This window comes from Gigantopelta aegis, chromosome 9, assembly GCF_016097555.1.
Source record: "Gigantopelta aegis isolate Gae_Host chromosome 9, Gae_host_genome, whole genome shotgun sequence".
Taxonomy (NCBI): domain Eukaryota; kingdom Metazoa; phylum Mollusca; class Gastropoda; order Neomphalida; family Peltospiridae; genus Gigantopelta; species Gigantopelta aegis.
Genome location: NC_054707.1, coordinates 61,566,140 through 61,584,447, shown reverse-complemented (window position 1 = coordinate 61,584,447; position 18,308 = coordinate 61,566,140). Strand labels below are relative to the sequence as shown.

General features: G+C 34.2%; 1 protein-coding gene across 1 annotated transcript; it reads right to left on the bottom strand.

Moving 5' to 3' along the window:
- Positions 1 to 5,619: 5,619 nt before the first annotated feature.
- Positions 5,620 to 16,920, bottom strand: LOC121381356 (hypoxanthine-guanine phosphoribosyltransferase-like). Its single transcript, XM_041510638.1, has 8 exons — positions 16,785 to 16,920; positions 14,008 to 14,114; positions 13,447 to 13,630; positions 10,224 to 10,289; positions 8,746 to 8,846; positions 7,900 to 7,946; positions 7,563 to 7,639; positions 5,620 to 7,220 (listed from the first exon to the last, which is right to left on the bottom strand). The coding sequence occupies exons 1-8, from the start codon at positions 16,806 to 16,808 to the stop codon at positions 7,167 to 7,169; spliced, it is 660 nt and encodes a 219-aa protein (XP_041366572.1). The 5' UTR covers positions 16,809 to 16,920; the 3' UTR covers positions 5,620 to 7,166.
- Between the last annotated feature and the right edge of the window lie 1,388 nt (positions 16,921 to 18,308).

Sequence of the window (18,308 nt, the reverse complement as noted above, 5' to 3'; positions counted from 1 at the left end):
AATAATAAAATCAAAGTCAGAAAATACATTGAAATTTATTGAAACTAAACATCTCAAAAATGTTTTAAAATATCATACTAATAATCTTTTAAAAATCGGCAAGGTGACAATAAAAAGCTTTGTTTAAAAATATAAATGGAAACACACATAGAGCCCACCGTTGAGTTCTAATGACTTGATCATCACAGCAATGCAATACTATTCATTGCCTATAATTACAATAAAAATTATATCCAAGTATATTTTGCTTATTTTGAGTTTTCCCTATAAATTTGGCAAGGCATGGTAGACTAAACACTTTTGGAGCATTTTCACCATTTTCGGGGCACTTTATTTTCCATGAAAGACAAAAACATAATTGAAATAAAAATGTGCCTGCTTTAATAAATGAATGACAAAATATATAACAGGGATATTTGATTAATTAATAATACATTTTCTGACTGTTTTATAAAGACAATTTTAGAATTAATTATTGAAAAAGGCTTGTTTAATCTTGGCAGTAAGGTGCTGATTAAGGAAAGATGGCAATGGACTAGTGAGGCATGGTGCTGCACCATGCTAAAACCAGCTAGGGAAAACACTATTATTATAAACAATTCATGAACATTCTCAGAATGAAGGCAGAGAATGGTATTAAATCTTACATTACGATGATCTATTAGTTTACTTACAACAGATGTAATGATCATTAAGATGTTGCCTTTTAGAGATAAAAATTTTCTGGAATTTTGTGCGTGTCATTAAAAAAAAAAAAAAATGTTGGATATAATTTTGTCTAGGACTTTAGTATCTTTACTGAAGGAATTACACAACTCAACAGTAGACTAATTTTTTCAATACAAATACTGTAAACAGAGCTTAAAATGTCATGTTAAATAAAATAAAACGAAATAAAATCCCTGCTTAAACAATACATGAATAAAAAATCCATCATGAGTTTTGAAGTTAATATGAATGGTTTGATCACAATTTGTTTTTCTAATCTCTATTGTAATTAAAAAATTACACTAAAAACAAACCATTACAAAAAGAGAATACAATTTTTAAAATGTCTGTGACGACTGCATATTTCTGTCTCTGTAAAGCTTTATTTCATGTTTTATATTTTTTTTTTTATTGATTTGTCTATTTTATATTTATATCTTATGCTCAATGGCTTTTGCAGAACCATTGAACAAAAGATATCAATATAAAATAGACAAATCATTAAAAATTTAATATGAAACATGAAATAAAGGTCTAAGCCTACTGTTACAAAAAATGGTCGTGAAAAAAGCATGAGAATTGCAATAAATATGGACTCACATGCAAAACAAGGCTACAATATACATACTCATGTCAGCTACATAAACTGGATTTTTGGACATTTCAGTTAACAATGAACCAGACTAGGTGTGTGATTTACCGAGGTTTCGGTACATTATACAATGATAATAAAATTAAAAAACCCAAATATCTCTGATTCTAAATCAAACTAGATTACACCCTAGCTCTAACACATAATGGACTCTTTATGCAAGTGAATTTAAGAAACATTGTTAATGGTAGTCGATCAGACCTGAGTGAAAACAAGATCCATGTGATATATGGCATCAGTTAAGTACAGTGAAAGCAGTCAAGAGTAGTTCAAAAGAGAAGTGATAAAAAAGACCTTGCGTATTATATATATATAATATAAATAGAGGATAATAAACGAGGTAAAAGTTATCAAATTTATGTCTCTCTTGAAATAATTTTCATGTGTCACATAAATCTGATAGTAACTGGCACAGAGTTTGTTATTCTATTTATTACCACAGCTATTTTTTCTCTCTAAAAGCATTTATTTCCATACAGATGCACATACGTGAATAGAAATGATGTAAACCACTTTACACACTGTTCTGAGTATTGCTGTAACTTTGTATTTTAATCACGTTCATAGATAATTTTCGAAAACAAAAGTTCTCTTTATTCTGCTAAAAAAATCTATAACAAATTGCATTAAAATTACATTTGTTATAAATTTAACACCCAAAACAGAAAGCCTTAAACGCAAACACATGACGCCATTTTGTGTCTTTGCCAAATCGTGATGTCATATTTAGTACCAACAAGGTCATTGGTTTGTAAGCATCAAATCATCCAATAGTATTGTTCGTTAGACCAATGCAGAATATTTCTCATTGAGAAAAAATTGAAAATATTTTCCATTATGCGTGACTGCTGGGGTAATAATATATATATATACTCACAGAAAAAAGTTCCTTTGCGTCATTAAAATGTCAATGAGACGTATATTTATAAAATTTTAAAATATTGTGTTTTACATAGATGTACTATTTATCTGTCAAAAGTACAGTGATCCCCTCCTGTCTTCTGAACCTGAAATACGGTCTACACAATGCTTGGTGCACCGTCGGTGACGATATAACAGAACAACGTATTGACGTCATGTCATGGTCGTACATTGTGATGACCTCATCGGTTGCATAAAGTGCTTCCACTGATTGGCCTTAACACAGGGATGTATTGGGATGTTAAACTTGTCATTTCCAAATGATTCCACATGTGTACCCACTTGATATTGACAAATGGTTAACGTGACGTTACGTGTCGACTCACTAAACATGGAAGATCCCTAGTATTTCTAAACTGTCGAGAACATCTCCGCAGACACTGCATAGTTTTCTGATGAACACCAATATGACTAGCAACAACGTTTGTGCCATTCTAACTGCAATCATGCCCATCTTTTGAAGAAGTTAATTTTCTTGGAGGCGTGACATCACAGTGATGACGATCAGATGCTAACAAAAGTATTTTTCTGAGTGATGAGAATCCATACAATAGTTTTAGAGTCCAATGATAAGAAAAATGACGTCAAAGAGGAGCACGTGACCAAGAATGCTAGTAATGCAACGTATGATCACAAAGCATGAATAGCTCGTGTAGTTGACTGGGTACTGCTGGGATAAGGAAGGAAGTGGTTACACGTTTATTTACTGAATTTTTTATGACCAGATTTCAAGTAAATTATACTCTATATGCAATTATTTGGTGCACAGGAACTTTTTTCCGCGAGTATATATTCACTTAAGGTTCAAACATGCCGTCATGGGCACAAACACCCCATTCATATGGACTGTCTGCCCAGCACAGGGATTAATGAGAATTGGCAATGAGCCAATGAAGTGGCCCTAAACCTCCCCCAAAACAGAAATGTAAACGAATATATACCAATGTTAATTAGATATTACTCCTCCCTTACCAAAGGCCTTAAAAGACCCTATCTGGGACATTAAATCCGGTAAAATGACCAGTTGAAATTATTACAAGATAAGAGTAAGAGTAGCACTAGTTAGATGTCCACAAAACTGAGATGACCAGTGTAACAGTGTGTAATACAATAGACAACGAGACCAAGAGAGAAACGGATGCACTCTGAACATCGTAGAATAATATTACAAAGGAATAAAACATTTAACTAGAAATGATAGTGATTATAAATTACATTTCTACATATACAAATGCCACCAATAACAATGCACATGAAAGTCAGTTATGAGTCCAGAGTATTATGAATCAACATACATGTAGATGATGTAATTTTCACTAACCACAAGCATGTCCTTGTAGTTATCAACTAGTAACGTCACAACAAATACTGTTACATCACAAAAATAGCATCAAATAAGATATATAATATATATTTATTGTAAACCAAATGCTGATATTCCAATAATTTTTCTGTAAATTGTCCAACCAGGGTCTTTTTCCTTTTGTTTTTAATTCAATGAAGACAATGAGTTGGTATTTATGAATGTTAAGTTACAACAAATAATAGTTTCAACATCGACATATGAAATTAATACATGATGACTGCAATCACATAACATTGTTTTCTTCCAATAATGTCTATTCTACACGCAGGGCTAACACCAAATTATTTATTACACTTTCAAAAGAAAAGTTTTTTCCTAACAAATTAGCAATAATTGCATGAAATTATTTCACCAAATTAAAATAAAATTCGCCAAGTGCCAGAGTTAGCCCCTTAATGACCTATAAACTTGGTCTAGAGTTAAGAATTTTATTTTAATTTGGTGAAATAATTTCATGCAATTATTGCTATTTTGTTAGGAAAAAAGTTTTCTTTTTAAAGTGTAATAGCTATAGTTGCACTCTAATGAAATACAAAACATAAGGGCCTTACAATGGCATTAGTTTGTACTAAACAGACATAATAGTCTATAATAAAAGCCAAGAGCAACATGACTAATCACGGCCACATGACGATACGAGTCTTGTTTACAGGAAGAACATACAAAATACCTTTCAGCACTTCGCAATCGGAAATTAAATATTCAAATCAGACTTCACTATTTACATCATGAGACAATTTTGTATGCATTTGCCAACAGACTTGCAACACATATTGTGGCCCTTAGACAGGGCTTCTAGAATTTTTATAAAATCCACTAACCATGGGATCAGTGATTTAAAATATTTACTAGCTACGATTAAAAATTCACTAGCCCTACTTTACTTTAAGTTAAATAATTTTACTAAATAATAGTAATAATTAGATATGTCACCTAAAGAGGGAGATAGAGCTTAACACACTAAAATTGGGTGGTTGGGGTGGGGGCAGGATATTGATATTTACAAAACAGACTTAACTGCAACATTTGACCCCCAAAAATTCACTAGCCATATGGCATGGCAATAGTAGTTATTTACTAGCCCAACATTGAATATCATTGCCATGGGAGTGTGGCTATCATAATCTAGAAGCCCAGTTAGAATGAAAACGTTGTTGTTCACAAACTGAAAGTATCCTTCTCCTGTCATTATAAAACTTTTAGAGTCTACTCAAGTCTCTGATAATGTTGTGAGACTAATAGACTCCATCATATGTTGTCATGTGGGATAGAAAAAGTACACCCGAGGTGGTGAAAATTTCGACCAAGTTGAAATTCTCACCACCGAGTGTGTACTTTTTCTATCCAACATGACCGCATACGATGGAGTCTTTTTCACCCATCCATTCGATAAATAAACCATTATTTTACACAAAGAAAGATGGCTGAAAATGTAACTTCTTTATTTGACTGTTTCATCATAAATAAAATACACTATCATATTTGCCGCTTCTGTTTCATTTGTTTAACACACATAATTTAACACTACAAATTAACAAGATAGCTTTTATAATGAAGGTTTTAATAACAAAATATTGATCCAAAACTAACCAACTCGCATTGATATGACGTCATATTTTAACAATGCCATAATACTCCCCATGTTAAATTCAATGACATCATAGCCCATGCATGACAGATTTATTCCATATGTGTGATGTCATCAAAGATTTGAGTCTAGTCTCCAAGTTTAAAGGGACAGATCCTAGTTTCAACCCGTAAAACATTAACACTAAGTTTAGTTATTCTACAAACCTGTAACACATTTGGATAAAGTTACAATTGAATGAAACAAGAGTCTGTGACTAGAGACTAAAACTCGACTCTATAACCGTTTACTTCTCAGATGCACGTGCGTTTTTAAAAATATGAGAAATGCACTTTGTGATATTAAAAACACCAGGATGACAAAAACCCACTTCGAATGTGTGGAAATGGATAATCTAAACAATAAAATCTAAGTAAAGTATGATTTCAGTTATCAAAAATGGTTCCAATATTAAAAAAATATGCCTTAGTGGTTAACTCTAGGGTATATCCCTTTAAACAGTACCGACCCACATCTATTTAAAAGGACTGATTCTGTGACCTCTCAGCAATTCAGTATGAAATTTACCACATAATCCAATTTCGATCCATGTTTGCAGAAGTCTCTAACCAACTGGAATGTGCTAACATTATTGGCCCCATGCTTATAAAAATGCTAATTAAATCTGGAGAATCCAGTAGTGTACAAACTGCTTGCTACTGTTCAGATGTTCAGACTCTACTAAAGTCATGAATTATGTTTTCTAAGCATGAGTCCGTGAGGAACAAATACTATGCATCATTGGGGAAAGAAGCATCTGAAATTTAACAAATGCAACAGAAATCTAAGATGCTTCTAGGAATGACACATAAATACAAGACATTTCCAAAACAGGCATTTAAGGAAGTTGAGAATGGTCACCGAGGTTACCTTGCAAGAATGGTTCTTCTTTCTCAACAAAAATATTTTTTAACATTAACACCACCACCAACTACGTTTTGATCAACTGTGTGCTGTTTAAACAGAAAATAGACACAGACACAAGTATGTATGAATACAAAGAACAGCGATACGAAGGAATAACAAAGTATCAGTATGTTTGTGAAGGACTGATAATGGGAATTAATAAACTTGATAAATACCTGTAATTTATGGTAATCTCTACAAGGATCACCAGGTACTATGATTATTTCAATACCTACAAAAACAATGATTCAAAAAAGGTTGACAAAATTTCCGTGAAATTTCCAGAATGTGTAAATACAGTAGAATCTTGTTGGTTTGAACTCAGAAGGGTCGAATACACCACAGTGCTCGAACCAAAAACAAAGTCCTAAGTTACACTTACACGTTGTTGACCGAATGATTAGGTCAAACTACCTGATGGGTCGAACACTTTCTCGAGCACCAACGGAGTTCGAGTCAATGGGATTCAACTGTATATTTGTGTAGATCTACAGACAATATTTTACAGATACAAATAAATTTAAATTTAAAAGGAAGATGTTGAAAGAGACCACACGGCACTTTCTAGAACTCCCATTAGGTCTTTCCATTTTATTTTGACCTCAGACATTTTAACATTCATTTTACCAATTAGATTTTGGACAAGTTTGCTTAGTAAAAAAATCCCATAACATTATACATTTTTAAGATATGTTATGACCTTCTTGCAATATAAACATACAAATTATATTCTACATATAAAAAAATCCCTGCTTTTTTTTTAAAATGTCATATATAGAATCTAAATTGTAAAACGTAGTAAAAACAATAATGCGGATACAAGTATTATACCACAGCATGTGATAAAGTGAAATGTAACAAAATATTATGTCTGGAAGTTACCCGGATGATCAAGAAACGTGTCAAACATTTGCATCTATGCTATTTCACAGCAAGAGACTAGTAAAGCTAAAAGGTATTTGGAATGGTTTCTGCTGTCGGCCATTTCATTTCTTCACAGCATACTTCTTCTTTCCATTCTCATTTATCACACATATATGCTGAAACCAAACACAATGTTATATAAATATATATATATTTTTTTATATCTAAAAAGTGTTTCAACAGACTTTTAATAGAAGCATACTTCGAACACATCAGCAAAAATGTGAGCATACACATACACGATCAAATCTTTTTTTTTTTATTCTCAAAAATGTTTCCTACACTATAACAAGTGCTTTACTTTAAACTGTTATATTATCCATATGGATATTATTCTGACTACAGAATGTAGAAAACAATAATAATAATTATTATTTTTAAAATCTTTTTTTCAAAAAAACAATTAAGATTTCCAATCAAAAGCTTTACTGAGGAAAAATTTAAAACCAAACTCTTACATTTAAATCTCTGAAATATTCATTGTAGTCTAAAGCATATCCAACAACAAATTTGTTTGGAACTTCAAAACCGATATCTGAAAAATACATGTATAATATTGTTAAACATGTGGGTTTTTTTTTTTGCAAGCAATAAATAAATGATGAATAAATAAATAAATCAGTGAATGAATGAATTAATAACTGAATGGCTGAATAAATAAATCAGTGATAATATAAGTCTCTTTAAAAAAACATTTCCTTCAGTTTTATTAAATTAATACACTAGATTTAACAATACAAACTATACACATCATTACCAACAATAAAACAAGCTATAGTAATTCAAAACACTTACAATCAGGCCTGTAGCCTATACCGAGGGGTGTGCGTTTTACCAACAGACTGAAACACAGAAAAATGATATGCATAATGGTAGTTAAACAAATTTAGCTGGACATAGAACCAAGAATATAACATTATTAAGGGCATCATGATATCTCAAATAGCACTAAAATACTTTATTGCAGAATGTAATTTGTAGTTACCAATAAGACAAAAATGTATATTGTCAAAGAAAGGAACACTAAACTTTGACGCAGACTTTATGATCAACCAAATTTAAAACTTTAAGACTTTTAACAACTAAAAAATCCCATGTTCCATGAATGTTATTTAGCCCCAGGATTTTCATTAACAGAATCTACTACTATTACTGTATAATGTTTTAACAAAATTTCAAAAACAGTTTATTATCAACCGATTTTCATTTTCCTTGACAACATGAGGAAACGTAAGGGGAGATAACTGAAAAGTATTTCCTCCATTGCTATTAACTAGACTTTGCATAGTGACTAGTCTAGTCTACATATATTATTATCATTATAGCTACTGTTATGTTATCAACTGTACTTAATCAACCAAAAAATGTATATATAATTGTCAACATGCAACATAATGATGATTGTCTCAAAAAGGCAAAAAGTATAATTATTGGTATATATATATATATGCTATAAATATGAAGTTATAATGTCTTAATCTGAGGAGAACGTTTCTAACCATCTGAATGGTTGAAAAAAACCCCACTGCAGACTAAAGGTCATGATCTGAGCTACACTCAAACACATGTCCATGGCAGACCTGTCTGAACTGTAATTGGCCACGTATACCCTGGTTTACACTAAAAGAAAACATGACATACCTGGCTACTTTGACACATTTAGGATTGACATGATTTAGCAAATCAAGCAGCTTTGTCATCGTTTTGCCTGTGTCGATAATGTCTTCCACAACCAACACATTCTGGAAACAAATAAAACCAGATTATTAGATAGGTGATTCATGAAAGAATGAAACATCTGGCAAATAGAAGACTGAAACACCCAGGCTTGACCAGTATGTTCCGAGATCTAAAGAGAGTCCATGTCCCAAAGCTACCAGAGCCTTCCCCATCATTATCCAAAGCTCAACACAAAGATGAACAAAAGTACAAGATCTCCACTGATATTCCTGGAATAAGTGGAAAAAGCTCCCTCTCATATGCAGATCAAGGAGCCTTAACACTAGAATTCTTGGGAGAAAAATACCTGCCATGACAGTGGATCCAAGCCTACACAGATGGCTCAGCATGCGAAGCTACAAGAAATGGTGGTGGTGGAATCCACATCAAGATCCCAAATCTGCCCAAACATATCTATCCAGACTGGGAAAGCATGTACAATTACAAGGCAGAAATCAAGGCCCTCGAGAAAGCAGTAGAAGTTCTTAAGGATATACCAATCACCGACAAGCAAAACGTTGTCCTGCTGACAGACGCACTTTCTGTCCTACAATCTCTCTCACAGTCCAATGAAGAACTCGTCCAACTAACAACATCACTAAATCAATTTGCAGCAAAAGTCAACAATATCATCCTGCAGTGGATCCCTTTACACTGTAATGTACCAGGCAATGAATAGGCAGACCAACTGGCCAAGGATAGTTCCAAACACCATCCTCATACAAACAAATTCATACAATAATTAAACACTCCCTAAAAGAAAAATGGCAAAGCGAGCACCCAAACTTCAATCCAACAGACCCCATCAACAACCTCAGTCGAGGGGAACAAGTTACAATCTTCAGACTGTGCACAGGACACTGTAGACTGCAGTCCCACCCTGCCAGGATTAAACATATCTCCTCTCCAATCTGTCCCTGTGAACAAGCCACAGAAACTGTTGAACACATCCTACAATACTGCCAACAAGACAGCCAACTTAGAGATGCTCACTGGCCAACTCTGACAAACACAGAAGAAAAACTTTATGGAGACCAGGAATCTCTTCGTGTCAAACATCTCCCTGTGATATCATTACAAGAAGGAACGAAAAGAAGAAGATAGGTGATTGCACATTTTGTCAAATATATTAGCATTTATACAATATATATTGATGGAAAGAAATACAGGAACACATTGTACTTGAGACTAAATTCAGTTCAGTACTAGAGTAGTTAAGCCTGTATAAAATACAAAGATGTAATGTGGGACTGAGAGAGAGAGAGAGAGAGAGAGAGAGAGAGAGAGAGAGAGAGAGAGAGAGAGAGAGAGAGAGAGAGAACACAGAAAATGTAAGTGGACGATTTAGCTATAGCAGACTAGTTAGCCGACTGCTATTACAAAAGCTGATACAGTGACACCTTTCCACACAGGTTTTCTAAATTGTCTCCTCCTATGACTTCAATTTTGCTTCCTGAGGCATCATTCTGTAACAAAAATAAATAAATAAATGAAAAAATCAATATATAAATACCACTCCCCATCATTATGTAATAAATAAATAAATAAATAAATGCTGAATTTGTATATATTGTAAATGTGAATATCCTTCCCCCATCCCCATCTACCAATCTTAATGTTTTTCAAGCTTTACCTCCCTCTTTAGGCGACATATCCGATTATTACTATTAGTAAAATTGCATTACAGTAACTTAAAGTAAAGCAGGGCTAGTGAATTTTTAATCATGGCTAGTAGTAAATTTTTAAAATCACTGATCCCATGGCTAGTGAATTTTATAAAAATTCTAGAACCCTGCAAAAGGATTAAGTACCAATGCTCAATATGGTAATATCTTAAATGACTCCCCATAATCTAAGTAAGTAGAGCAATTAATCACTCCCCTCAAATTGTTTTCATAGCGAAGTCTATACTTTGCCAATCACTTACATACTGTCCTATGATGAAAGAAAGGTTTTTATCCAGCAATCACTGTATACACTGGCAAGATATGACAAAATAAATCTCTATATTTTTGGTCACTGACTAAAAATATAGGTCACGTGACATAAGCCCGACTAGACTCGAGTATTTCAGAGTAGATTTTCAATAAACATACTCTTTAAATCATTTGCTGAAGTGCAGTAAATACAAATAACTTTTAGTTTTGCGATAACAATATAAAACTTGTATATTTATTTATGAATTAAACGTTTAGAAACGCTTTTTTAATGTGACAGAATGTAGCTAGCATCTTACAAATAATGACGTCATGTATCTTGTATGACGTCATATGGCAAAAGCCTTGCTTTGTTGACAATACTCGATTTGAATACACAAAACTGGAGTAAATAATTATTTTCCGAATATTCCTGTAGGATTGCATAATAAAAGAAATAACTGGTTACTCTCTTAAGATATCGGCTTTATCCTGCTCAGGTCGAATGGCGAATGCAGCTATGCACAGTCTCGCTGCATTTGCCATTCTAACCTTCACAGGATAAAGCCGATATCTTAAGACAGTAACCAGTTATTCCCTAGCTATTATTTGTTTTTTAAATTAAACACAACTACTAGTGTCTGTTTTTCAGTTTTGTTAGTAAAAGGAACATGGATAGCTGTTGTAAAACCTTTTTTTTTAAATGCAAGTTAAACTTGAATGTTACCTACCAAGGTGGCACTGAGAAAAAAAACCATATATTACATTATAGATATAAAACTAAGCAATAAGAGAAACTATTACAACTACATATGAAAGAAAATAGAAAGAAACAAACCACATTTATCCATCATGCCACATTATGAGGAAGGGTCGAAACCAAAGTTAGTAATTATTGAAGTTAATAAACACATGTACATGTAAATATGAGGTAACTACATACCAGAAACTGACAACCAGAAAAACACAAGTTTCAACATTTGGAAAATTCAGAAACAAAGCAACTTTACTTAAGTTGCTCAAAATATACAGCTTTGCGTACTACATGTTGTGTCCTAAAAAAAACAAAAGGGTGTGTGTGTATGTGTAAACATGGCTTAAATTTGTTCAGTTCATCGAGATATGAATGCAGAAAAGTAAGCATATCTCAACCAACCAGATTGCCAAAAAGTGTACAGACGCAATGAAAATGTATTTATTAAGTGAATGAATGTGTAAGTTATAATGACACACCAGCACAAAACCCCCATCAGCTACAGACTACAGTACTAAAATCAATAAAACAAATCACATAAGATTATGCCACACACACCCAAGACATAAAATGCATCCCATTTACAATTTTTTTTTTTATTGCAATGGAATAAATGTTTAACGACACACCAACACAAAAATACACACTGGCCATTGGGTTGACAGAAAATGTAATGGTTTACATGTTTTGTTTAGTAATATTCATCATTTTGAATTGATGCTTAAACTCAAGACAACATAGGTGAAGCTATAAACCAAGTATCATTAATGCAAGACAGTGAGAAATGGGGCTAAATGTGAAACTTCTTCAGGGCAAATCTGATTTTGTTTCCCCCATTTGCGGCAACTGATCAACAAGCATGACAAGACAGCACACACTGTGACATTTAATACACCAGTCATGGTCCACTGGTTGAGATGGGAAAACACCCAACAGACCTTGAAATGACCTGTGGCCAGGTCGCCAAATGCGACAATGTCCTGTTTGGGGACTTAAACAATAAAAAATAATGGCATTAGTCGCCCAAATAATATTATGTGGGCAATCTTCTTTAAAGCTAACATATGAACCACTATTAATATTTGTATTCCACATTAAAATCTTGTGTGTGGTTCTCATACCATAATTTGCCAACATCCATTATTATTTTTTGGGCCACCATATTTTTTGGAGAGTTTCGAGCCCTGCCTCCAACTGGTCCATCAATGAGTTTTAATGATACATGTATGACCCAAGCAACCCAGGTAAGCAGTCTACTGACATGTACATGTAAACAATCCCCTACTGACATTCGGTAGGAGCAGCTCAATACTATCTGACCAAGTGTCGAACAACCCTAATTTAAAATGTGCTGAGGTGTCACTTAACAAATATTCCTTTCTTTCCTTATTTCTCAAAATTCATCTGTTCAACTTCTACCCAGGGACATTAGAAAATGTTAAAATAGGATGAGTTTTATTCTTTTTCTCTTAAGCAAAAGTGTACTTCAAGTAAACATACATATGTATGCTGTTTTGCCATAAAGACTACAAAAAAACCCATGCTTTATTTGTTGCCTTAGAAAACAACTGAAAAAAAAAAAAGTCAAACAACATTTAAACACTAATTACCTCAGTGCCACCTTGGCCATTACAAATGACTTTCTAAAACAAATGAAAAAACATTAAGATATTTTCAAACTTCTGAGTGTCAGTTTTCTCAAGTGATGTTTAATACAACATGTATTTATTAATCAACATTAAAAATTGACATCTAAAAATCCAATGTATCATAATGTTAATAAAACAGAATATTATAATATACAAAGAATATTACATTCCCATGAGTGAATGGCTCAGTACTTGCATTGTAAAGTATAACTTTTTTTCACTAGCCGTCGGGCATGGTAATAGTAGTAGTTCATGTAATGGCTTTCAGTTTCGATAAAAAAAAAGAGTCAATAACTAGACTCACCACATAGCTCTTAAGTCGGATAAAATCAACGGACATGGGCACAGACTCCTCGTTGTTTCTGTTGAGTGTTTTGATCTTGTCAAGCAGGTCTGTGAAAAACTTGTAACCACCTTTTAACACACACAGCGCAACAATGGCTTCATGGGAAAAGTCTCGCAGAATATCCCGGGCAAGGCGCTCAATTCTGTAAACAAATGGTTACCGTTAGTAATGTTACCTCTTATACAACATGGTGTGCTTTCATTATTTGTAGGAAGGGATGGATCAGGTGATGGGTATGGGAATGGAACAGGTTTCTGTTTGGGAAGGAGTTAGAGAGACAGAGCGGGTGAACAGGGCATATATGTACCTGCACACAATCTATAATTATAAATAAAGAATAAGACTGAAATAAGGAAGCATTTTTTTTAGCATAGCATTTTATGTTTTTTGGTTGTTTCTTGATTTTACACACACACACACACACACTACAATGCTGTATATAACAGTATAAATCATATTCACTCTTCAGTTCATATTAATTACTACTGCCAGTTGAAATTCAATATATAATTTTTTTACCTGTCATTGATCAAACCTGCAGGTACTAGAATACATTCCAGATCATCTTCATAGTGTTTAGGTACACAAAACAAATCAAGGGGGTGGCCGTTGGAATCATCATCAATCTGAAATTTAACCAAACAAGTAAAATGTTTACTTAAGTTTTATCAGGGCTAGCTCTGGCACTCACTAAATTTGCCAATTTTAAAAACTGGTGATTTTTTTCTGATTTGGCAAAATAATTATATTTATTACATATCTGTGAAAGATAATGGAGTTTAATAACGAAATCGTACGTCACATTGTGAGACACTGTTTTTCTTGACAAAGCTGTAATATAAACGCTGACGCGACTGGCCAACAGACATTAAGGAAGAATAGGGCCCAAACAATGTGACGTATGATTTTGTACATTTCTTATTGAAAGCAGATTTTACTCTCAGTAATATGAAGTAGTTTTAAAATCGCTGTCAAATAAACTATTTGTGAAATCCAAATCTGGGTCATTAACCTCGATTGTGGGTGGGTCCTATGCTGACACTTGAACACCAGCTGCCTTATAAGGGATTTTTGTTTGAAGAAAAAGTATAACTGCAATTTGTAATTTCCTTTTACCAGAGGAACTTTATTTTATTAGTAGAAGTTATCGTACTGTGTGACGTGTCAGCTGCAGGTGTGCACCAGCTGATGCATTCATTTGCAAAATGAAATCAATGGGGTCAAGAATTCTGAATGTTTACTTTTTTTAAAAACTTTTTGATGAATTCTAAGCAATAATTATTGATAAGTAATAAATAAAATACTATGCTCCTTTCAGTTTAATACCATTTTGATGAATGAATACATTAGAAAATGACTTTACTGAAAGCTATTTTGTATTCTCTATGGAGTCCGGCGATTTCGCCACCGGTCGATCTTGCTACGGGCGAGATAGCCGTAAATTCCATATACTGCTGGGTGAAATCGCTGTACTCAATATACATATAAGCAGACGGGAATGTCACTGTTTATTACAATAAATTGGTTATTATAATAATATTTAATTAATGTTTTGGGTTTCATACTGTTCTTTATTCCCAAGCTTTTGTTTTTTCTGTCATTGCTTTTGTTCAGTTTACTCCATATCAGCAAGGTTGGGCGAGATAGCCGACGTTTTGTGTACCATTTCATTGTACACTTACTTATTGTTTGAGAACATATTAATGTAACAAATTAATAAAATTCAAACTGAAACTCCATCTGTCTGTTTTCTGTCTTCCATACTGTTTACAACAAAGTTGGCCCGACTGACAGTACTTTAAGCTTATTATTATTCAGTGCATGTTTTGGGTTTGATATTGGTTTCTCAAAAAGTTGGGCGGAGTAAACAGAAAAAAATATAATATATATATATATATAAACATCCACACAATGAGTTTATAAGGTAATTAATGTTAGTAATATAAACATTTTAAATCATAAAATTCCTCTTTAGTTAGATATATATAGTACGGCGATTTCACCCAGCAGTATATGGAATTTACGGCGATTTTGCCCGTGGCGAGATCGCCCTACTTCTTCTCTATTTGCCACACAACTGATAGGGACTTTTATAATTGATCATCACATCGGTAATGCCAAACCGATTGATTTTAATATATATTGGAATATCACTACAGTGCAGTGCTACATGTAGGGGTGATGCCCAACTTACTCTCAAACTGCTCCCCTTCTGCCAACTAACCCTAGTGGTTAGACAATTTGACCCTCCTGCCAACTAACACTAGTGGTTAGACAATTTGACCCTCCTGCCAACTAACCCTAGTGGTTAGACAATTTGACCTTCCTGCCAACTAACACTAGTGGTTAGACAATTTGACCCTCCTGCCAACTAACCCTAGTGGTCAGACAATTTGACCCTCCTGCCAACTAACCCTAGTGGTCAGACAATTTGACCCTCCTTCCAGCTAACACTAGTGGTTAGACAATTTGACCCTCCTGCCAACTAACCCTAGTAGTTAGGCAATTTGACCTTCCTGCCAACAAACCCTAGTGGTGGTTGGACAACTTGACCCTCCATCAATGTTATGGATCTCCTTGGGAACTATCACTATAGACTACGGTTGATGACAGTTTTTCAGTAATTTCACACACTTCGTCACTTGTTTTGACTTTGTACACAATAAATGGAAGGACTTTCCTTTGCCACTGTCATTAACCCTAGCCCTATTTATATTATAATGTTCCTTATATATGACAGTGCCAAAGGAAAGTCCTACCTTACTGGGTATCAAGGGTACGAAAAGTGACTGTCATTGACCTTAGTTCAACTTCATGTGAATTATGGTGAGTAATAATATTATTTTAATATTATAATAGATAATAATAACCTATTCTTTATTTGTAAATTAATGTTTAACTTGGATAAATGTGTTAAATACAAGACCAGAGTCACAAATAACTATAGTTAACTAAACTATAATAAATAATGCCATTAATGATATTAAATTATTAAACATTTTTAATCATAATGCAACGATTTTTGGACCGACTTTCGGTTACATGGCCTTGACATTTGCTATTTTTGTGGCTGTGATAACAATAAACAAATATAGAAACCTACAGTGCATGGTATAATATCCGCCCGGTCCCCTCCATTATTATTTTTAGTTAGGGTTAAGGTTAGGGTTAGGGTTGGGGTTATGGCTGGGGTTAGGACTAGGGTTGGGGTTAGGGTTGGAGTTAGGGTTAGGGGAAGGGGGGACCGGGCGGATATTTTTCCCAGTGCATTGCCTTATCTAACAAAAATAATATACCACAATAAATTTGTGCGTAGGCATCGCAGAAAATCTTCAATTATTCCTTCTAACAGTAACACTCCCACACTCAATACCAGGTGTTCTAGACTGTTCCACAGTATGGTTTAAATGGTGCGTAACCTCATTTGGAACATTGTCGTCTTCTTCCTTCGTACTGTCCTAGAACATTTATCGTCCCAGCGCACCGATAACTATCTTCTTAGTTGAGGTTCCAATGTACCAAATCAATTCCTATTGTCGATAATGTTAACGTTTACTAATAAAATTGATACTAATGTCGACGACAGTCACTTCACATGTCCTGGATGGATGAGCCGGTAGGGGTCGACAACTGCGCCCATGACAGGCGTGCGCTACAACAGCTTGCTCTGAATGTGCACGTTAAGTTCTATGACTCCGTATGAGTCTAACCTGACCGGACTCTTCACAGCCTTGTTTTGGCTTCGTACACAATAAATATAATACATCCAACGATGTTTTGACATAATATATTCTCTTTACTTTTTTCCCCATCTTTTAGTACTTAAACTTAATATGTTGTCTAAAATAATTACAAAAACAACAACAACAATACCTACCTATGAACGGCGCTGTCATACCTTTTTTGACAGTGGTCAAGGTAAGTCGACCGGTTTTTATTTTAATGTGGCATCACTTTTTATCCGGTACCAGACGTTTCGACCCCAAGCCAGTTCGCCCCAGTTAGTTCGCTCCAAATAGGATGTCAGTTCGCTCCCACGTGCATAACCAGTTCGCCCCCACAAAAGGATTAGCCGAAGATGCATAATCAGCATCAAGGTTATGTAGCTGATCCAAATCGTGGAAAGACAACAATCCCTCCCCTCTAAGAAAAGAAACACATATGCATATGCAACATATGAAACACATATGCATGCATGCATGCATGCACGCACGCACGCACGCACGCACGCAAGCACGCACGCACACACTTTAACATGCCTCTAAAGAAACAAAATAATTGTTTAAAAGTAACAAATAATTGGGAGTTGGGGGCGAACTGACTAAAAGTTTGGGCGAACTGACAAATAGTTGGGGGCTAACAGGCAAACAGTTGGGGGCGAACTGGTACATGTGGGGCGAACAGGTCAAACTGGGGGTGAACTGCCTTGGGGCCTAAACGTCATGGATTCCTTCTATCTTCTTTAAATAACAATAAAGTGGGTACGTGACGTTTCCGAGTTCAAAACGCTGTAACTTACTAATATATCCGACTGTTATCATACTATTTTAATATTTACAACTTATAGTGAAATTACGATAAGATATGTTATAATTGTGTACGAAGCTAAAACAAGTGTGCGAAAAGTAACAGTCGTCAACACACCCTGACAGGACACCAATAAAAAGTGTCACATTTAATCTACAACCGTGTCCAGTGTATCGGCGCGTCCGGTGATTCGGCGCAATTTGTAATTTGCTCAAGTATGCATAGGAAGTTGTCATGTTGTCGGTGTTTTTAACGAATTAAAGTTCAATTTCTTTTTCAATGGTTAATAAAGT